The following is a 19,183-nucleotide window of genomic DNA, read 5'->3' on the forward strand; positions in this document are numbered from 1 at the left end:
AATTATATATATTTAAAATTATTTTCAGAAAAGTTCTTATTATATGACTATAAGAGAAAGCGTTTGTAATTTATAATAGAAATGCAATCTTTAGTTGTTGTTGTTGGTTGGGGCTTTTGGGTGTAAAACCTTATATTAATTATAAAGCCCACGCTTCTCACTTTATAATTCTATTTCAAGATTGCAATCTTTAGTATTTACTAACATTAAATAAAAATAATTTAGCATTTAACAAATATAATCTTAACTTAAATGTTAAAAACGCATGAATTTAAAAAAAATTTATAATATTTATTAAATACCTGGGAGAGTTTTAATTGTAGTTCACAGTTAGTTGGAATGACTTCTTTTAGTAATTCCTCACTATATATGTTCCATTTCACAAGTGTGTACAAATTATGAATGTAATGTGGTCCAAATAATTTTCTTTAATCATCCTTATTGATATTTATTATTTCCCAACTTTTTCCGACAAATAACTTAATGAAAAATGCTGCATAGCTCAATCAAAAACAAAATGTATTTCCCAATTTCTAATAAAGTTGTAAAATTGTGATTAAATCACAATTGGCTTTTTTTAACTAAATCCTCACATTTCGATTTGGAGTTAGTTTTGCCACAGTGGACAAGCCACTTGATCCATGCCAACTTTAGATCAAAAGACATTTGTCCAATATGTTAAACTGGCCATATTTCCTGAATGGTTTTGAAATCAATTAAATTCTTTTTACATGCAACATATGGCATGATACTAGTAGTGTGATTTGACATTCCAAACTTGATTGTTATAAAATTGTGGGGTAGTCCATTCTGGTTTTCAGTGCCGTATATACAAATTGAAAATAGTTGATTCAAGAGTAATATATTATAATTTATATATTAATTTTTAAATACAGTCTACGCTTGAATCAACATTTTTCAATTTACATATAATATTAATATGACTTCTATGGAGACAATAGTCTCTTGGAAGTTCATGGATTTATTGTTTTTAATTGTTTAATACTTTACAGACAAAATAATTATCGTTTTCGTCGAGGAACTACAGGAGTTCTTTCTACTAGGATAATTCCTTTGGTTACAGAATCAGAAGAAATAAAAAAAACTGAAGTGGAATCAATGGATACATCTGCTTGATAATTTTTATAATATATTATTGTATTACTTTTTTTTTTGTTTCTTTATCTAGAAGTTGAAAATAAATAATATTTCTAAAATCAGGTGTTTAAAGGTTTTATCCATTTCTTTGTTTTTTAAGCAACTGAAATATAATTTTCTTTCCCCAAAATCTATGTGTGATATTTTTATTTATATTCCAGAATGTAAATAATCCTATCTATCTGGAATAATGAGACCAGGACTATTCAAGACAGGTATCTGTAATCTGTAAATAACAACTTGCTAATATTTGTAAGGTAGTGTAAAATAACTGAGGACCTGAGTGGGATACTGTGTTTCACTCTCACAATTTGCTTTTCCATCCATCACGTCTGAGACAACAGACAACATTTTTCAAAATGTTAAGACAGACCTGATAAAATAAACCGTAATATGACAAGTAATATTGGGTTGTTTCATATGAAATTTCAGTTTTCACAGGAAAGGTTTTTTAGTAAAACAACTTTTATAATCATAACATTTTTATTTAAATTATTTAAATTATTTATCCTCATTTTCTGTACATTTTTCCCAACTTGTTATCATCTTTTCAATCCCAGAACTGAATAATTCAGGGTTTTGTAAAGAAATGAGTTTTTGACCTGATAATCATTTTGTCCAGGTCTTTCATCGATATTTACCCAATGGCCTGACTGACACCTGTGGTCATATGCAATCCACTTTCATCACATATGATTATTATTTCGAGAAAAGGCTTGTTTTTGCTTAGTAAGCAGTGAAAATCATACCTTACTGCTGCTGGCCATTAAGTTCCTGAGGTCTGAACGGCATGGTAATGTTTCTGGCAGCTGTGGCTGCCGAGTGTCCAAGTTTAAACTCATAAAAAACATTACTCGAAAATTGGGTAAACCTTGTGTAATCAATAAATTCTTGTAAATCGAATAAAAAAAGAGAGGATTATTAATGGCTCATTATGATCTGTAAACAACAGAAGTCCACAAATCCTATTTTAAATTTCTGAATTAATAAAAACAGACATTTCAAATAAAATGACCCAATTGTATTTCTAATGTTTATTGATGTTAAGAATGTTTTATTTTCTATTTTTGTCATATTTATTCTAATCTAACATCTTGCATATGGATCATTCTCTCAGTAGAATTAAGCAAAACTTGTGAGTTAAAATAATTTTTAAAAGACTATTTCAAATACAAAATACTTCTAATATATTTTAAGAAAATTATTTAAGATTAATTATTTTATATATGCTTGTTTGAGAGTGGTTTATTCTTAATTTAAAAACAATTTTGATCCTTTCTCCCTCTCAACCTTTATTCCCCAAAATTTTTCCGTTTCGGCCCCCAGGCCATTCTCAAGGATACTACCTTCAATATTGATGTAATTTCTTTTTCAAAATCTTAAAATTGCAGACTAATTGCCTTTGTCCCAATTAGCCTGCAATTTTAAGATTTTGAAAAATAAATGACATCAATATTGAAGGTAGGTCCTTGAGAATGGCCTGGGGGCCGAAACGGAAAAATTTTGGCGAATAAAGGTTGAGAGAGGGAAAGGATCAAAATTGTTTTTAAATTAAAAATTATTTATATTCCAAACTTGTTAAGATATTTTGGAAGAAAAGTTTTGAAATTCTCAAAAATATTATATGTTTGTAACGCTTTTCTCTCTGTATCTTCATTAATCCCTAAGTATTATATTATAAAAATATTTTAAATATATGATGTATAATATAAAACACTTTTGTATTTTATTCCTCAGAAAACAAAATATTTTTTAAGTTTGTATTTCGTTGCTTGGAATACAAAATATCTTTTGTATTTTGCCTCATAAAAATTAGATTTAAAAAATCTCAGCATGTTTTCATACCTCATTCTATTTCTTTGTATTTGAAGTAGAAAGTTAAAAAATTGCCCTTCTCCCCACACCCTAGGCAATACATTAATGAAAAATGATCTTGGATCCTTGTCATAGAAGTTTTTATTACCTTTCTTTATCTTAAAAATAAATTCCCCTCTAGTTTGAAGGAGCACGAGTTGTGATGGCATTTTTTTTTTTAAGGCGCATTTATATTTTTTTTTATAACTCAGATTCAGAATAGTCTTTTACTGTGAGAATGACCCATTTAATTCAATACTAAAAAGAATCATAATTTTATGGAAAAGTAATGAATTTCAAATTTAGATTCTTATATTTGTACTACAAATTTCATAAAAATGATTTTTAAATGTTTGTCTATAGATTGACTAGGTTGTGTCATAACCTTGACCAAATTAGAGATGGAGAATGATGTTATCTGCCTAAAAGTTTGTTTTCCATTTATCCTTAATAGAAAGGAAGTGTAATTCTACTTCAACCTTAAGTAGCTACTGGCTGCCCTACAGTTTCATTTAATGATGTTACTCTTACCCCTGTCGAACAGATCCGCTACCTTGGACTACATTTGGACAAACAATTAACCTGGAATCCTCACACAAGACTGAAAAGACAGGAAACTGCACGTCGATTTCGGCTTACAGCACTTACTAGACAAACGGTCTAAACTTCCAACCCATTACTAAAGACTGATCTACATGACTATAATAAGGCCAATCTGGACATATGGAGTTGAGCTTTGGGGCTCTACTAAACCTTCGAATTCCTCTCGTATTCAATCCTTACAATCCAAAATCCTCAATGCTCCTTACTTTGTCACAAATAAAATCATACATAAAGACCTTAATGTTCCCTATGTAACTGATCTAGCCCGAACCATATATCACTCCTTCCATTATAAACTCTCTAACCACTCAAACCCCCTTTTCTAATGTTGCATCCTCTTCCATTCCTGACAATCCTCCGAGGCGCCTGAAAAGAAGATGACCACGAGACCAGCTAATGTAAAATGTCATTAGAGTGCTACCAATGGGTAGTTTCTCTACACGCCTGTAACACTCCAATTTAACTTAGATCAGGTTTACTAAATGTATTATAATGTACAGTTTTAAATAGCAGTAAATAAATATTTAAAAAAAAAACAAAAAACTTAAGTAGTAGGGTGCATATCTCAGCCTTGATATATCGATTATTACTTATGTAATATAAATCTCCAGAAAAATAATTATATCCATAAAGTAATTTTCACTAAAGTTAATATATATATATTAATTAATTAAATTAGCATATTAATTGAGCAGGTCCCTCACCTCCGGATTTTAAAAATAGTACCACTTAGAATGGACATTTCACAAATAATAAATAAACATTACAGGTAACCTTAAAATACCAAAGGTAGTAAAAGGTAATACCCAACATGGTTTATTCCTTTTTTCACAGTAAAGCATTCACTAATTCACTGTTCCTTTCTGTTTTAGAGGGATCAGAGAAAAAAAAAAGCATATTAATGCATTATGTTGATAAAACATTTATTTAATCATTTTTTATGTGAAGGAATATTTTTTTAATTTTTGGGTTATAAATTTAAATATTTGAATGATTTTTGTTAAGGGACTAGAACAATGCAGTCTCAATAAAGCAAATGCTGATTTCATACACTTGTAATTAGCGATATACAACAGCAATGAGAGACCTGTAATGCGTATCATTTTAAACATTAAGAGAAAAAGATGTTCATTTATTTTCTTTTTTTTTGGCCGATGCCACACACTATTATAGATCTAGTCAGTTCTTTCTAAGAATTTACATGGGTAGAAGACCCATATTAGTCTCACCAGGGAAAATTTTTTCAATTTAAGTATTTCTTAAAAATGACAAAATTCACTTAAAGTCAAATGCAATAATATAGACAATATAAATAAACATTAAACATTTTAATTATGATCATGATCAAATAAATGTAATGATTTTAGCACAAAAAAAATTTCAAGCCAATACAAGTGCAGTTATGAAGCTGAAAATAATTATGAAGAAGTCATCCAAACCAGCAGTGAACTTCGATCAAAATCCCAACAACCAAGCATTTTATGATATATTATAATTATATTATATTTAGTTTATATTTTATCCCTTAAATTTTAAGTTGTTTTTGTTCATATAAGAAATTATAATTTATATTAGGTCTGTCAAAATTTATTTCTTGGTGGCTCTGAGAAATAACTTGATGTTGCCACTCTGGGGGTGAATAGGTCCTCAATGGAGGACTTGAACAAAAAAAAAAATTAGACCAGCATATAAGACTAATGGAAATTATTTTTTATTGATCAATCTCCAATTTTGTTACAGAGTTTTTTAAGAATGATATGTTACTGAATGTGAATAATTTTATTTTTTTGTTATTATGTATCTTCCTTGAGGCCAACATTTCCTTTTCAGTGTGAAGTTCTAATTATTATTATCTAGTTAAAAAATATACAATACTCGTTTTTTCATTCCCTAGTCCTCTAAAAAAGCTGAGGCTTAGACATTACCAGTCAATGGTACAAAGTAAACCTTATAAAAATAATTGTCAATATCTCAAGTATTGGTATAAAACATAATTTGAATTTTATATGGGGCACCCTAATCAATAAAACTCTTTCTTATCTCTGTCACACGGTTTCAATGTGGTGTACAGAATAGACTGCAATGATGCAGTATGATTTATAATGGAGAAACCTCGGAAAAATTAGACAAAAGCATAAAACAATACATAAGCAATTGTAAAAATAACAAAAGCCCATTGCAGTGTACTGAGCAAACATAAATTTAATTTTGAAAACTCAAAAATTTAGACACAGAAAAATGTTTCTGTAATCAATAAACAAGGCATTATTAATCGTTTATGCCCTAAATGAATAATGGTATTTTCATCTCCCATCCAAAATGAAGTAAAATAGCAGTTGATGTATTGATTTGCCAATTGGTATTTTTCCTTATTTTTTTTTTTCTTGAAGTCATGGAAGTGTTTTTCACAATTAAGTCAGTTCACTAGTATAAAAAAAATAGTACTAAAAGATTCTGTCAGTTCCATTAGATCCTAATTAAAGCATATGATGTTCGTTTATGCAACATGTTCAAAATAATATTTGTATAATACTTTGGATAGTATGTTCCATGTCGAATTTTGTTGTCATAATAGATGTAATAATAGTGAAAAAGTGAGAATGCTTTAAGTATTTTTAAGCAGGACAAAATTGTATAGTATTAAGTGTGTGCCTACTTCAGAATATTATCCAGGAGTGTTCCCTAAAGGCAATAAAAAAAAAATCCAATCGATCGATTTTAATTTGTAAAACTATTCTGTGAATGAGTTATATATGTTATAGTTTCCTCATCATTTCTATTGGGTAAGCAGGTAAATAATTAACTATACTTCAAGTTCTAAGGATAAATTTCATTACTTTTATTGTTTAATAAATTTGATTTGTCTTTTTAGAATAAAATCTATAAGCCCTCTCTGAAATATGCATGTCAAGGAAACATATTCGTATGCACAGTGAAGGGAAAGTATGGGATGAAATTGTGTAAAATTAATACTGGGCTATTTTCACACTAGCTGACAACTTCCCTTCTAAATTAGGGCTAAATCAGACACATTATTTTCGAAATTTAGGATTGCTGAGAAAAATAGTAATTAAAGTAGGGGGGTGGAATCAGATAAAATTTACATTGGACCAGCTGGATACCAACCCTCACAATTTCTGCAAATTTCATCAAAATCCCATTAACGATTGGATCAATTATGTCGGAATACATGTTTGGCTACAGAGAGACCAAATTAGTTCCTTGATGTGTAAAACCAGGAATGAGAGAGAAAATGTTCGATTCTGAGAAGATAATTTTTTTAATTATTTCTGGCATGAATAAAAAGCTTCCCCACTTTCAGTCGGGAGGAAGCGAAAATCAAAATAATCCTAAAGACAAATAGTCTTGAAGTATATTGAAAGATGTATTTATAAATTAAAGCAAGTGATTTGTGTTTTTCTCAGTAATTGATAATTATGGTTGTCATAGATAAGTTCATGAACAAATCATGTTGATAAATATAAACTAAACATTTTGGCAATCTAGATGGTGAATGGTAGAAAATAATTATAAAAAAGAGGGCGGTAAAAAGCTGTGAAAATCTAGTAGGCTGGGAAAACATTGATGTTTTATAATTTATTAAATTTCTGAAAACGGAACAAATATATATTTTTATTTTTTTTTTATAAATAATTGTTTCATACCAACAGAGATGTAACAAGTATGAACAATAATTGATAGTATACAAATACATGGCACATACGTTTAATATTATCACATTTATTACTAGATCTATTTAATATTTTTTAATAAAATGTTATTATTTACAGCCTTATAGAACAAAATAATGAATAGCGATTGTGAAGATATGAGGGAATGAAGGTGTTATTTTATAAATTGAAGAATGATTAGTTACAATTTAAACATGACATCAAAAACTTTTGTTAATGGATTCATGACCTAAATATGAGTTAAACTCTTTCATTAACCAGTAAGTTTTTGATATTTTAAGTAACTGAAAAATATACAAAATATAACACCTTATCCACTCCAATTTCCACCAGCAATCCAATCATATGTTTAGTCATTCCTTAGAAATTTACTTTTCAATTAATTATATACATTTTCCTGAGGATATAAAAAGACAAATTAACAGAGATTCACATTTGCTGATTGCATATCAGAACAGTTTATATTTTTATCAAATATTAAACCAAAACAAAACAACATATATTTAACACACAAGGTCACACAATATTCATGATCAAATAGACAAATTTCCATTTGCTTTATTAATGTAATGTTATTTGAAAATTAGATTTATGACACCCATAAGTAAAAACTAATGAAATTTTGTCAGTAAATCTATTGAAAATAACTGAAAAATTCAGCACAAAATAATTATGGCAGGCAAAATTAGTTTATAATTGGAAATTTAAACTATTAATAAAATGAACCACCTGTTAACTTCTTCCACACATTTATGAAATAAAGTTTGTAAAAAAAATTATGATCTTTTTCTTTCAAAGATTATTTTGATTATTATATAAAATGTTAGGTTAAATTTCGTAGAAGTAATTTTCTATTTAACATATACATGGTACATATGTAACATTACATGAAACCATATTTACAAATTCTCTAGAAATCTCAATAGTAGGTCACAAAAAAAGTAGGAAATATCTCTTCATATATTTACAATCTACGAGTTCTGATACAAACAACACATCTACTAATTCTAGTCTCAAGCATTCCACGCTTCAGAGTTTGTTGTTCAGGCCTGCGGAACATCTTTCTTGGATCAACAGTAGCCAGCCAATAAGAAAAGGCAGATGGAAAGTAGTTGCACTTTCCATCACCATGACATTCGATGAAAGGTGATGAGCGAAACTCCCTCAAACATGATCCCGGGCTTACTAGTGATTGACCACCTCCTTCAGCTCCAGCATCAGTGTGCTGAGGAAACATTATCAATTAAATGAGAATGTGATTGTGTATATTCATTATCTATTGTATTGAGGGAATTATGTATGTGGCAATCTTGAGGAACACTTGTATTTCCCAAAAGGAAGAGAATAAATAAATAAGGTAAATGTATATACTACCGATGACAAATTGTAAAATTTCACTCAATTATCATTATCTCCACCTGTAATGAAATCATTTTTGGTAAAAACTTCTGTTCTGTAAACTCTATTTTTTTTAAAAAGAAAACCTTACAAAAATAAAAGCTAGACTAATCTCTTGTCCACCACACAAATAAATTGGGGTATAATCCCCCACCAAAAAATGGATTGGGCTCTATTTTGTGTTGCATACTGTTTTTTATGTTCCCAAGAAGCCACATGAAAAATTAGAGAATTTTAGAAGATGGTCAACTGTGTCAAAATTTTGCCCCAGAAAGTGGAGATATTTTAGAATCACCCTTATCAGCTAATTTTTTTATTTTTTGTTAAACGATTTAAAGAATTTTTATAATTTTATATTTATACCAATAACTTGCAAATCCCAGCTAAGGGTGGAACAAGGGCAACTTATTAAAACATTTAAATGAAATTATATGATTATAAATAAATAGTTTATTAATAATTAAGTAATAGATGAAGTATTACCATCAGAAAACTGTAGCCAACCCAGAGCTCTTCCCATTGTCTGGGGCAAGCTGGAACAGACATGGACTGGCTATGCATGGCTATTACTCTTGTTGAAGACTCACAAACAGAACATCTAGATACAGGAAAATTTAATTAAATTCACTTTAATCATTTAATTCAATTTAATCATTCAATTAAATAAATTATTTATAATATAAAAGTGTCAACAACGACCAAGACAATAAATAAAATTATAAAAGAATTAATGTACTAATTTATAAATGATGATAAAACTTGGAATTAAAAGCCAATTTCTGTTCACTATTATCTGAACTTATACAGACAAGACAAAGAAAATTGTTATTTTTAGAAATAATTTCATTAAAAAATTATGTAATGAATAAGAGGATCTAAGTTTGGAAAAAGACAAACATTAATCATAGTTTATGTTTCTATGCGTGATATTTCTCCAAAAATTAATTGTTTATATTTTTAAATTCATGTTGCGGTTAAAATGGTTTGCTCTTGATTTTTCTCATCTGATTAAGATTCATCATTATGGTATGGTATTGGCTTATTCTATAAATAGTCAGGGGCCGGATTAAGCTAATGGGCCCATTAGATCCTGGCCTGTTTATGCGAATGTCATATGGCATTTTCTAAACAAATTGTCTAGGATTGAATGAACTGTATTTTTATAGGTGGGATTAAATCATATAATTTAATCGATAGTTGATGAAATAAAAAAAGGGGAATTAGATCACTGGTATCTTACCTTAAAGATGAGTAATTCTAATGTAACTGTGTTACCTGGTCGGAGGCTTGAGAAAGACAGGGCCTACCTCAAATGGGGAAAGGCATAACTTAATATACTGAGAGAAAGTAGAGCAGGGAAAGGCAGAAAATTTGATTTAAAATTCCTAACAAACATTATTATAAAGTTATAAGTGATATTATTAAGCAATAAAATTAAAATTGTTGAGAAGATACCTATATACCTATATTTTCTAAAGGTTTAATTCCTGACTGATTGTTTCCCTTAACTTGATTTATGAAGAGGGGGACAGAAAGACTTAGGCTTAGTAATGGCCAAAACACAAATGGTGTGTTCCAATCTGTATCAAGCAGGATTCAGGTAACCTTTATTTGGTATTCATTTTTCATATTTTTATATCAAAAGTGATAATTATGGCAATCATATCGTACCTTCATATGTAATACTACCATAACTCCTAAATCTAACCTTAGAAAAATTAATTTCAAGATTCCTAGTTTATATTAAAACTTATTTTTTTACTTAAAAACGTAAATAAAGAACATTACTATGAATATACATTTAATAGTCTAATGAGTGAGAAAAAATGAACTTTCATAAAAAATAAAAATCTTCAAAATCCATTTTTTCAAAATTTTAATTTTTCAGTCATGTTAGGGTTTCATTGAGGATATATGAATATGGAGGGGTAAATAGAACTGTAAGGTGACAGAAATTTAGTTTTTGAGAAAGAAAAAAAGGACAATTTGAGAATGGTCATAATGGTCCTCACCTTGATATGTATTTTTCCATATTCTGAGCCTTGATTGGTGCCATTGTGATAGGCATTTCCTCTGTTGTGCTCAGCCAATAGCTATAATCACTCCTTGAAGCATAGTTACACACATTATTCATTGAACAAAACAAAAACGGCATCGTGCTAAAGTACCTCAGACAACTTCCCGGAGCCCCTAGAACAAATAGTTAATAATTTTGCTGGTTCTTATTCCATTAAATGGACAACAAATGTTTAATCAGGAAATTTCATTCTTTTAAGCGAAATTTGGTTTGATTGTGAGCTAAGTATATAAATATACATTAAAAAAATTTCCAAAAGTTTAAATCTCTCAGATAAAAGAGAAAGTAGTTTTATGTTTTTTAGTGCAGGATTTTAAAATTGAAATTTTCTCCTTTGGAATTCTGGCATTAAAATAGCCAATATAAATCATTATCCTTGATTCAGTATTCAGGCTAAGACCAAACTGGAGGAAATTAGGAGACTACTAACTTTTAACCTGGAGCCTGGATACAACTAATCACATAGTACTTGTGCTTTGCCTGATATAGGGCATCTAAGATGAGTTTGCCTGCGGGTAAAGGGAGGGGGCAGATGCAACGTGGGCTATGCAGTGGCAAACGTTCTCCCACCAACCCTCCACTCTTTTGTCTTAGGTCTGTTTCAACAACCACTTCTGACTGTCTGGAACTGTACAGAGGATATGTAGTAGGTGTTTTCCCTCCTGAATCCTATACTGCGCCTGCTCCATATAGTTCTGGATAGTCAGAAGTGGTTTTTGGAACAGACTTACTCAATTGACTGGACTTTCTTTCCTTTTCTAACCTTTCCTCAACATACTTCGACAACTTTACATTTAGGAATTCCTTGTATCAGTTTCTTCAAAACTATTTTTCATTAATATTGTAATATTATAAGTTTACCAAGTCAAGTAAACTGGTTAGAGGTAAAAATATCCACTCTCGAACCAAAAATGTAATTATGAATGTATTTAAATTCATGAAAACAGAAGCTGAGTGGTCCAATCCATGTTTCCGCTGTTATGAAAAGAGTTTCCCAGGCTACTGATGTCTTGAAACATGATAAAAAATTCCTATCTTTGGGGGACATTTTACAAAAAATAAGGGAAAATTAAAAAATTAATTTCAGGGGAAATAAAGATAAAATACACAAAGTAATAAACTGCAAAAAGATAGTTTTTTTCCTGAACACAATAATTATCAAATCTAAAAAATGACTTCTTGGATGATATTGTGTTCTTAAATAGCAAGTCATAACAGAGTTGTCAATATATTTACCTACAAAGTAAAACAAAAATCAATAAGAAACAGTCAAAGATAAAGAATATCCTAAAGAAACGATTAGCCTTCTGTTTATCAGTCCGGACTGGTTACACTTTGGTGTTACCAAGTTCAGGACTGCATCTTGGAACAAACCTTTTAGATGGGAGGAGGGAAGTGGTTTGTTATGGTGAGAAGGGGAGAAGGAGCTAGGACTGGGGGTGTGCAAGTCCCCTCCCCAAGCAAACTTATCTTAGATGCACTATAATAGTGGTTTGTTAGTCACCACTAGTTTCCAAGTCACCTCTGTGTGGCCTTCGCCTTACTAAGAGTTATCATGGAAACATGAGACCATTTATTAATAAATTCAATTTACTTATGTATTTTTCCTCACTCTCCATTACCGTCTACTACTTTGTATATAAGATACTAATTTTTATAAAATCTTCAGCATTCTAAGAGCATAATATACATCTACACTACTACACTTTATTGTGGAATATTTTTTTTCCATCTCAAAAAATATTTCTCCTTAGTTAATTACTGTTCTTTCATATATATTATAATTCTTTCATAGTGTATAATTATCCATTTATTATTATCACTAACAATAACAGATAATTAATTATTTAAAATAAACAAAATTAAAGATACTTTAGATGAAGCAGTCCTGATAGGCTATTTCAATAAGGCCTAGTTAAAATGAAAGTTCATTTAATTGTTCATTGATGAAACAAGTTTAATCAAAATCGTTTGAGCGTTTTCCAAAAAAGTGGGGAAAAAAAAGAGGAAAAATCTATGATATAAAGTGGCACTTTTTAGACTCAATCAGGCCAACAATCTAGCCTTAATTAATGTTATAGCACTTACCAAGGTCTTGGCCATGAGCTTTTGCATCACCCATAAAATGCAGTAATGAGTAACCAGTCCACATCAGTGAAGATCCTTGAGGACATTGGGGCACCATTTCACTCTGCGAGTGAATAGTATAGAAGAATCCTCTATGAGGAGGTCCTCTGGAGTTTGGAGCAGCTGGTCCTGGACTACCAGTTACTCCTAAAAATGAACATTTGGGTAATCTTAAGAAAGAAAACAAAAATTTAAATGTTGTTGGTCATATCTCAAAATTATTAGTAGGTTATTAACATACATCTTATTTATATGCCAGTTTTCTATTACTTCACTCCACATTTCACAGATATTTTTGGGTTTTTATTTAATTAAATATCTTTTTTTTCTATTTATTTATTGCAATTTACAATTGTATTTTTAAAAAACACACATTAAGTAAATTTGATGTAATACACTTAATTAAATCTAGAGTTCACCATTGTATAATTGGCTGTAAGCTTAACAAATCTCTCTTTCCCACTGTGGGAAATCTTTCACTTAAGTCAAATAATGGAAATTCAACTAATTTTCTTGTAAGATAAATAACTAAGCCAAAAAAACAAAAACAAAATAAAACAGGGAAGTGCTAAGCTCTCCATGGTAGATGCTTATCAAATAAATTTTAACTATTTACTGATATAAATGCAGTTACAGGCCTCAAAGTATAAAGTCATCCAAACTCTATAAATGGTTGACTTTGCAATGATCTTAAACTATTCATAACTTTTAAATTATCCAAAGTAATAATTAGTGAGACAATTACATAATGTTGACCTTAACATTCCATCTGCTGCTATTTTGTTTTCTCCAAGACTTTCTATCCTGGTAGGGGGACTAATTTTAAGAGCGGTTTCATGTATTTTAGTAAAGAATATTTATTTTTTTCATACCCTCTTTATTCATTTCAAGAAATACAAATATATATCTACAATACAATGCATATATCCTGGCAAATATATTTTCATCCTTGTATTGCCCGAAGGCAATAAAGAATTTTTAAAAAATTGTTTATAAGTATAATTATTGATTAGGAATTGTTTATTTAATAGGATGAAGGTTCTCTTGTCCCAAGTTGATCAAACTTTGTTATAAAATTAAGCATCAACAGAAATTAAATTTAAATAGTCGCTTTAAAATAAGTTTTACAAACAGATTCCTTCTTCTTCTTACCACTTCCCAGAAGAATTTGCTTCCCAAGGATACTTTGTTCTTCTGGTTGTTAATGGGGTATTCAAAAAAAGGTTTTGTAAACAATTACTGCTGCTTTCAAAAAGAAAAAACCTAAATAGTTAAATAAGTGATCCAGGTAGGGTCTCTTGGAGCCCTGCTTTGCCTTCCACACGGGGGTGACAAGACTTGGCTTGGGGTTCCCCAGGCAGAATGTAAATATTGAATATAGGTGTGAACGTGTCTTCATTTTATTGTTACTTAAATTTAATTTTTTCGTCTTGTATATAAATTACTTTTTTATTATTTGATCAGTTTTATTTTATTATATTTTTGATGTTGATTCATATTTTTATTTAGAAATAGAATAAAAATATTCGAATCACTTCTTACTTAACTTTATATTTTGTTTCTTTATTCTAGTAGCGTACTTACCTATATTTTCTTTCTGTTTATTTTTTTCCATAACTTTAATTTTAAATAATTATTAAATTAAAATATTCATATTTCTTTGTATTATATAACTTTATTTCCTTAATTATATTATTTTACTTACATATTTAATTACCCATACACATATGTTTTATATTCCACTTCATTCATTAGTTTATTTTTATTAAATTTTATTCTATACAATTATTTACTTTAAACATTCTATATATTATTTATTTTCAGTTATCATGTTTTTCATTCTTAGCCCTGATGAAGGCTAGAAATTCTGGCCGAAACTTTGGCACTATTAAATAAGTTTTTTTAGCTTATTTGTGTTATTCTCTTACCATACCCAACCATTTTCTCCTCATATATATTATCCACAATCTTCTCATCATTATACCAAATAGTTAAATTTTTGAACAGAAAACTAATGACCAGATTTAAACTTCCAGTAGGAGTGTAAATTAAGTAACTTGGGAATTTATCATTATATTCAGCTGGTGGTTGAAATTTTACTTTCGTCCCCCCTCTCTATTCATCCATCGAACCATTCAACTTTCTATACAAGAATAGACAATTTTTTATTTACTCAGATAATTATTTATTTAGTGAAAGACTATGTCCCTGATTATGAAATTATTTTTAATTCTTCAGTTTGTTTTGCTTGTGCATGTTTTTATTATTTCACTTCAAGAGGATAATGTTCCTACTGTTTCCATTATTTATAAAACAAGACCAAGTATATTATTTCTTATTTTTTGTTTATTGAAGTTGATTATTAAAAGATGTATTTGTTTTTGTGGTATTCAACCTACTCTAACCAGAGTGAGAAGGTTTAAATTCATTTCTAGAATCTATCATAAAATGTAAAAAAAAAAAATAATCCTACCAGGGGGTAGGTAACATCATGGCCTCATCATAAAATTATATTAAAGTATTTATATAGATGAAAAAGGTGTTCAATGTATTGAATAACTTTCAGGTGATGATTTTCTTTGATAAAGTATAGTACAGAACCACCAAAATTATTGTACACTGCTCAAACTTATAATCTCATATTTTGAATATTCTTATACATAATACCCTACTTCTATTGTATCAAAATGTCTTATACTAAAAAAAGTAAGTAAAACTAGTGGATAATTTGACATCAAGCGAATACCTGTATGCTAATACTGAAAAACAAAGTTTTTACCTTTAATGCCAACAGTGCCATTTCTACCAGGTATACCTGGTATACCAGGCATGCCAGGATCACCTTGTTCACCAGGACGTCCTGTTCTGCCAGCTGGACCACTATTGCCTGGTATACCATCCATCCCTGGTGAACCAATGAGTCCTGGGACCCCTTCCATTCCTGGCATACCTACAGATGAAATATTTATTAAATTTTACTTATTTATTAAAATCTCCTTTAGGGTCATGTTATACGAAATCGACAGAGGCCTACACCTCTATCTCTCAGATTCACAAAATTCTTTGTATATTTATTATATTATTATTAATAATAATAAACAAATAAACTAACTACTTTTTTTCTTGATTTGTTTTAATATAGATTTTTGAAAATTGTTGAAATAACTGAATTTTATCATGTTTTGGATCACTAATGCTAATTTACTACTGATGAAGCAAGAGGCACTGATAGATCCATCCGAGTAGGGAGGAACATTGAGTTATTTAAACTATATTTATTTAGATCAAAATTCTCGATAACCTTGGGCAAACCAGAGAGAAATGGAGGCGGTATCTTGGAGCGATGAAGATCTGTACTCTGTTGTAGTGCCTGTGATGATGATGATAATTCATCCCCTAAGAAAAACGGTATCTTTGATTTAAAAAAAAAAAATGTTATTCTGGCTTATGGGAGGTAAGATCAGATGTTAAATTTTGCCTATTCATTCAGTGTTCTTGGATAAAAAATTTATTAAATAAGACACTTTATTTAACCAAAATATAGCACTAATCAAATATTGCATTAATCAATATTAATATTGATTTTTGTATTGAATAATTTTATTACCGACATGTTTTAATCCCATTTTGCAGGCTCTCATGCAAAACTGATCTCAAAGTTTACAAGACGTAGCCATAGATAAGCTACGTATCCAAATATGGCTGTAATACATGGCCCTGATTCGACACAAGTGAATGACTACTAAATTGCTTGGAATATAAGATCTTATATAAAATTTTTGGACCCACTTTCGAGAATGTGTTAAGGAAAATCCGAAGGAATGATGAGCTATAACAATTGTGTAGTGAGAATGACAACCTTGTGATCCTCACCAGATGATCCCAGCTTAGATGGCTGGGCCATGTTGAAACAATGCTCCCAGAAAGACACCAATGGAGTGCCTAGTGGAAGACACGGCACCTAACGAAGACCACGCCTACACTAGCTGCAGAATGTCGAGGAGGATCTGAACTGGCTAGGGAATCGAAGATGGAGGAGTCACGCTTAGAACAGGATGGAATGGAAGTCTATTGCTGAGAAGGCCCTGCTTCAAAGGACCAAAGGGCCAGATAATAATAAAATGTTTCATCCATTAAAATAATAAAGTTCTTGCCATAGATAACAGCTAACAGTCTCTAAATAATGAAAAGAGAGAATCATCATGCCTTATTAAAAGATGTTCCAAGGTCTAAGTGAAAAGTTTAGATGATTTTTTAAAATAAGTATAGTTGTCTGTAAATAATATATTTTTTTTGTTCCAAAAACAAAATCTTTTCTTTTCAATTATTCAATAATCAAATACATATTTTAGGAAGGTAATGTGCTTCTCATTACTTAATAAATGTTTTATTGTTATAGATTAAAACATTTATTAAATGTTATTTAATAACTTTTTATTTTAATAACATTTATTAAATGTTGTGTTCTTAGCCCCACTTTATTCTCAGTTGCCATAAATGATCTAGGACTCAATTTACCAGGAGGCGTCAAATCTTTACTGTTTGCTGATGACTTAGCAATTGTTTGCAGGTCGGATGACATTAATACCATTAAAAATAAATTGCAAGAAGTCATCGACAGAATCAATCACTGGTCTACATCTATTGGCTTACAAATTTCCACAGAAAAAACTGCATGTCTTCACTTTAGTCGAAAAAGAAATACGCCTTTCCCTCCCATACTACATCTAAGAAATTTACCAATTCCTCACAAAAACCATCATAAATTTCTAGGCCTTATATTTGATTATAAATTAAGTTGGGAACCGCACATTCCATCATTAAGGCCAGCCGCAACAAAAAAATTAAATATACTCCGGTTTTTTAGCGGTACATCGTGGGGTTCGGATCGATCTACCATGTTAAAACTTTATATTACATTAGGGATAAATTTCCTGTTGGATAAATAGTCTGTTTCAAGCTAGATTATGGTTCTTTTGTCTTGGCTCTGCACGTCGCCGAACTCTTGCCAAGCTCGATTCAGTACATCATACGGGTATCCGGCTTGCTACCGGTGCATTCAGGACCAGTCCCATTCTCAGCATTTGCTCTGAAGCAGGCCTACCTCCGCTATCATTTAGGAGACAAAAACTAGCTATTAACTATGTTTCCAAATTATTTGAACAAACAAATCATCCAACTTACAAATATATTTTTCGACCTAAATTCTCCATAGCTTTTCGGCAGAAACGAAACCCAACACTCCCTCTGGCAGAAAGAATCACTTTGGCTATCTCTACACTTAGAACGATTCCAATAATGAAGCCTGAAATTCAGAACCCACCTTGGACTCTAAAACAACCTGTAACAATGCTACATCTGTCACTTATGCACAAAAAAAATACCACATCTGTCAAGTATAAAGAACGGTTGTCACGTCTTCTAGAAAATATTCCGGATTATTTTTTAATATACACTGATGGTTCCAAATCCGAAAGCTCGACCGCTTCATCTTTTGTCACTCACGATTCAACCCACAAGTTTAAATTACATAAGTTATGCTCAGTATACACTGCCGAACTCCACGCGATAGCATCAGCCCTCCATTTTTGCTTTTCAATAATTCAGAAGACTATAGTAATAATCTCAGATTCGTTAAGCTCTCTAAAAAGTTTGAGAAACATGTACCCTGAACATCCACTCATCATAAGAATTCAATCTTTTCTTCTAAAATTATCACAGCAAGGTAAATTCATTATTTTCATATGGGCTCCAAGCCACATTGGCATTATTGGTAACGAGCTCGCAGACAAAGCTGTCAGAGAGGCACTCACGCTCCCTGGCCGAGGCACCGCCGTTCTTACCCCATCAGAACTCAGTACACCCCCTAAATTACAAATATTAGAAAAATGGCAGGCCAAGTGGGATGAAAGCTCTTCTCCGAGTAAATTAAAAGAAATAAAACGATCAGTAAAACCATGGTCGACATCCTACCACAACAGCCGCAGGGAGGAGGTTGCTCTAGCCCGCTTGAGAATAGGTCATACTCTCCTCACACACTCTCACCTGATCAGAAAACTGCCACCTCCAATGTGCAAATATTGTCAGTCCATTCTTATGATTAGACATATTTTTGAAGAGTGTACTCACTATTTGCCAACAATAAATAGAATAGGACTGACCCCAAATTTATCCGAAGCTCTCGCAGATGAGGAAGCTAAAATTACATGAGTGTTTGAATTTTTAAAAGCATATTGCCTTCTTTATAAATTATAACTCCTCTACGATTTTTTTT

General features: G+C 30.5%; 2 protein-coding genes across 2 annotated transcripts in view; one reads left to right on the plus strand and one right to left on the minus strand.

Moving 5' to 3' along the window:
- Prosbeta2 (Proteasome beta2 subunit) overlaps positions 1 to 1,220 on the plus strand; it is a 20,665-nt gene extending 19,445 nt beyond the window's left edge. Inside the window, exon 6 of the mRNA XM_014435266.3 lies at positions 1,014 to 1,220. Coding sequence (XP_014290752.1) covers positions 1,014 to 1,137 — 124 coding nt within the window. The 3' untranslated portion in view covers positions 1,138 to 1,220. The remainder of the gene's footprint in view (positions 1 to 1,013) is intronic.
- Positions 1,221 to 7,228: 6,008 nt separating this feature from the next.
- Positions 7,229 to 19,183, minus strand: part of LOC106690014 (collagen alpha-2(IV) chain) — a gene marked incomplete at its 5' end in the record, with an annotated part of 87,428 nt that continues 75,473 nt past the window's right edge. Inside the window, 5 exon segments of the mRNA XM_014435265.3 lie at positions 7,229 to 8,532; positions 9,189 to 9,303; positions 10,718 to 10,895; positions 12,871 to 13,056; positions 15,689 to 15,859. Of these exon segments, the coding sequence (XP_014290751.1) occupies positions 8,272 to 8,532; positions 9,189 to 9,303; positions 10,718 to 10,895; positions 12,871 to 13,056; positions 15,689 to 15,859 (911 nt within the window).

The sequence above is a fragment of the Halyomorpha halys genome, unplaced genomic scaffold (assembly GCF_000696795.3).
Source record: "Halyomorpha halys isolate HHAL.00 unplaced genomic scaffold, Hhal_1.1 Scaffold1551.1, whole genome shotgun sequence".
Taxonomy (NCBI): Eukaryota; Metazoa; Arthropoda; class Insecta; order Hemiptera; family Pentatomidae; genus Halyomorpha; species Halyomorpha halys.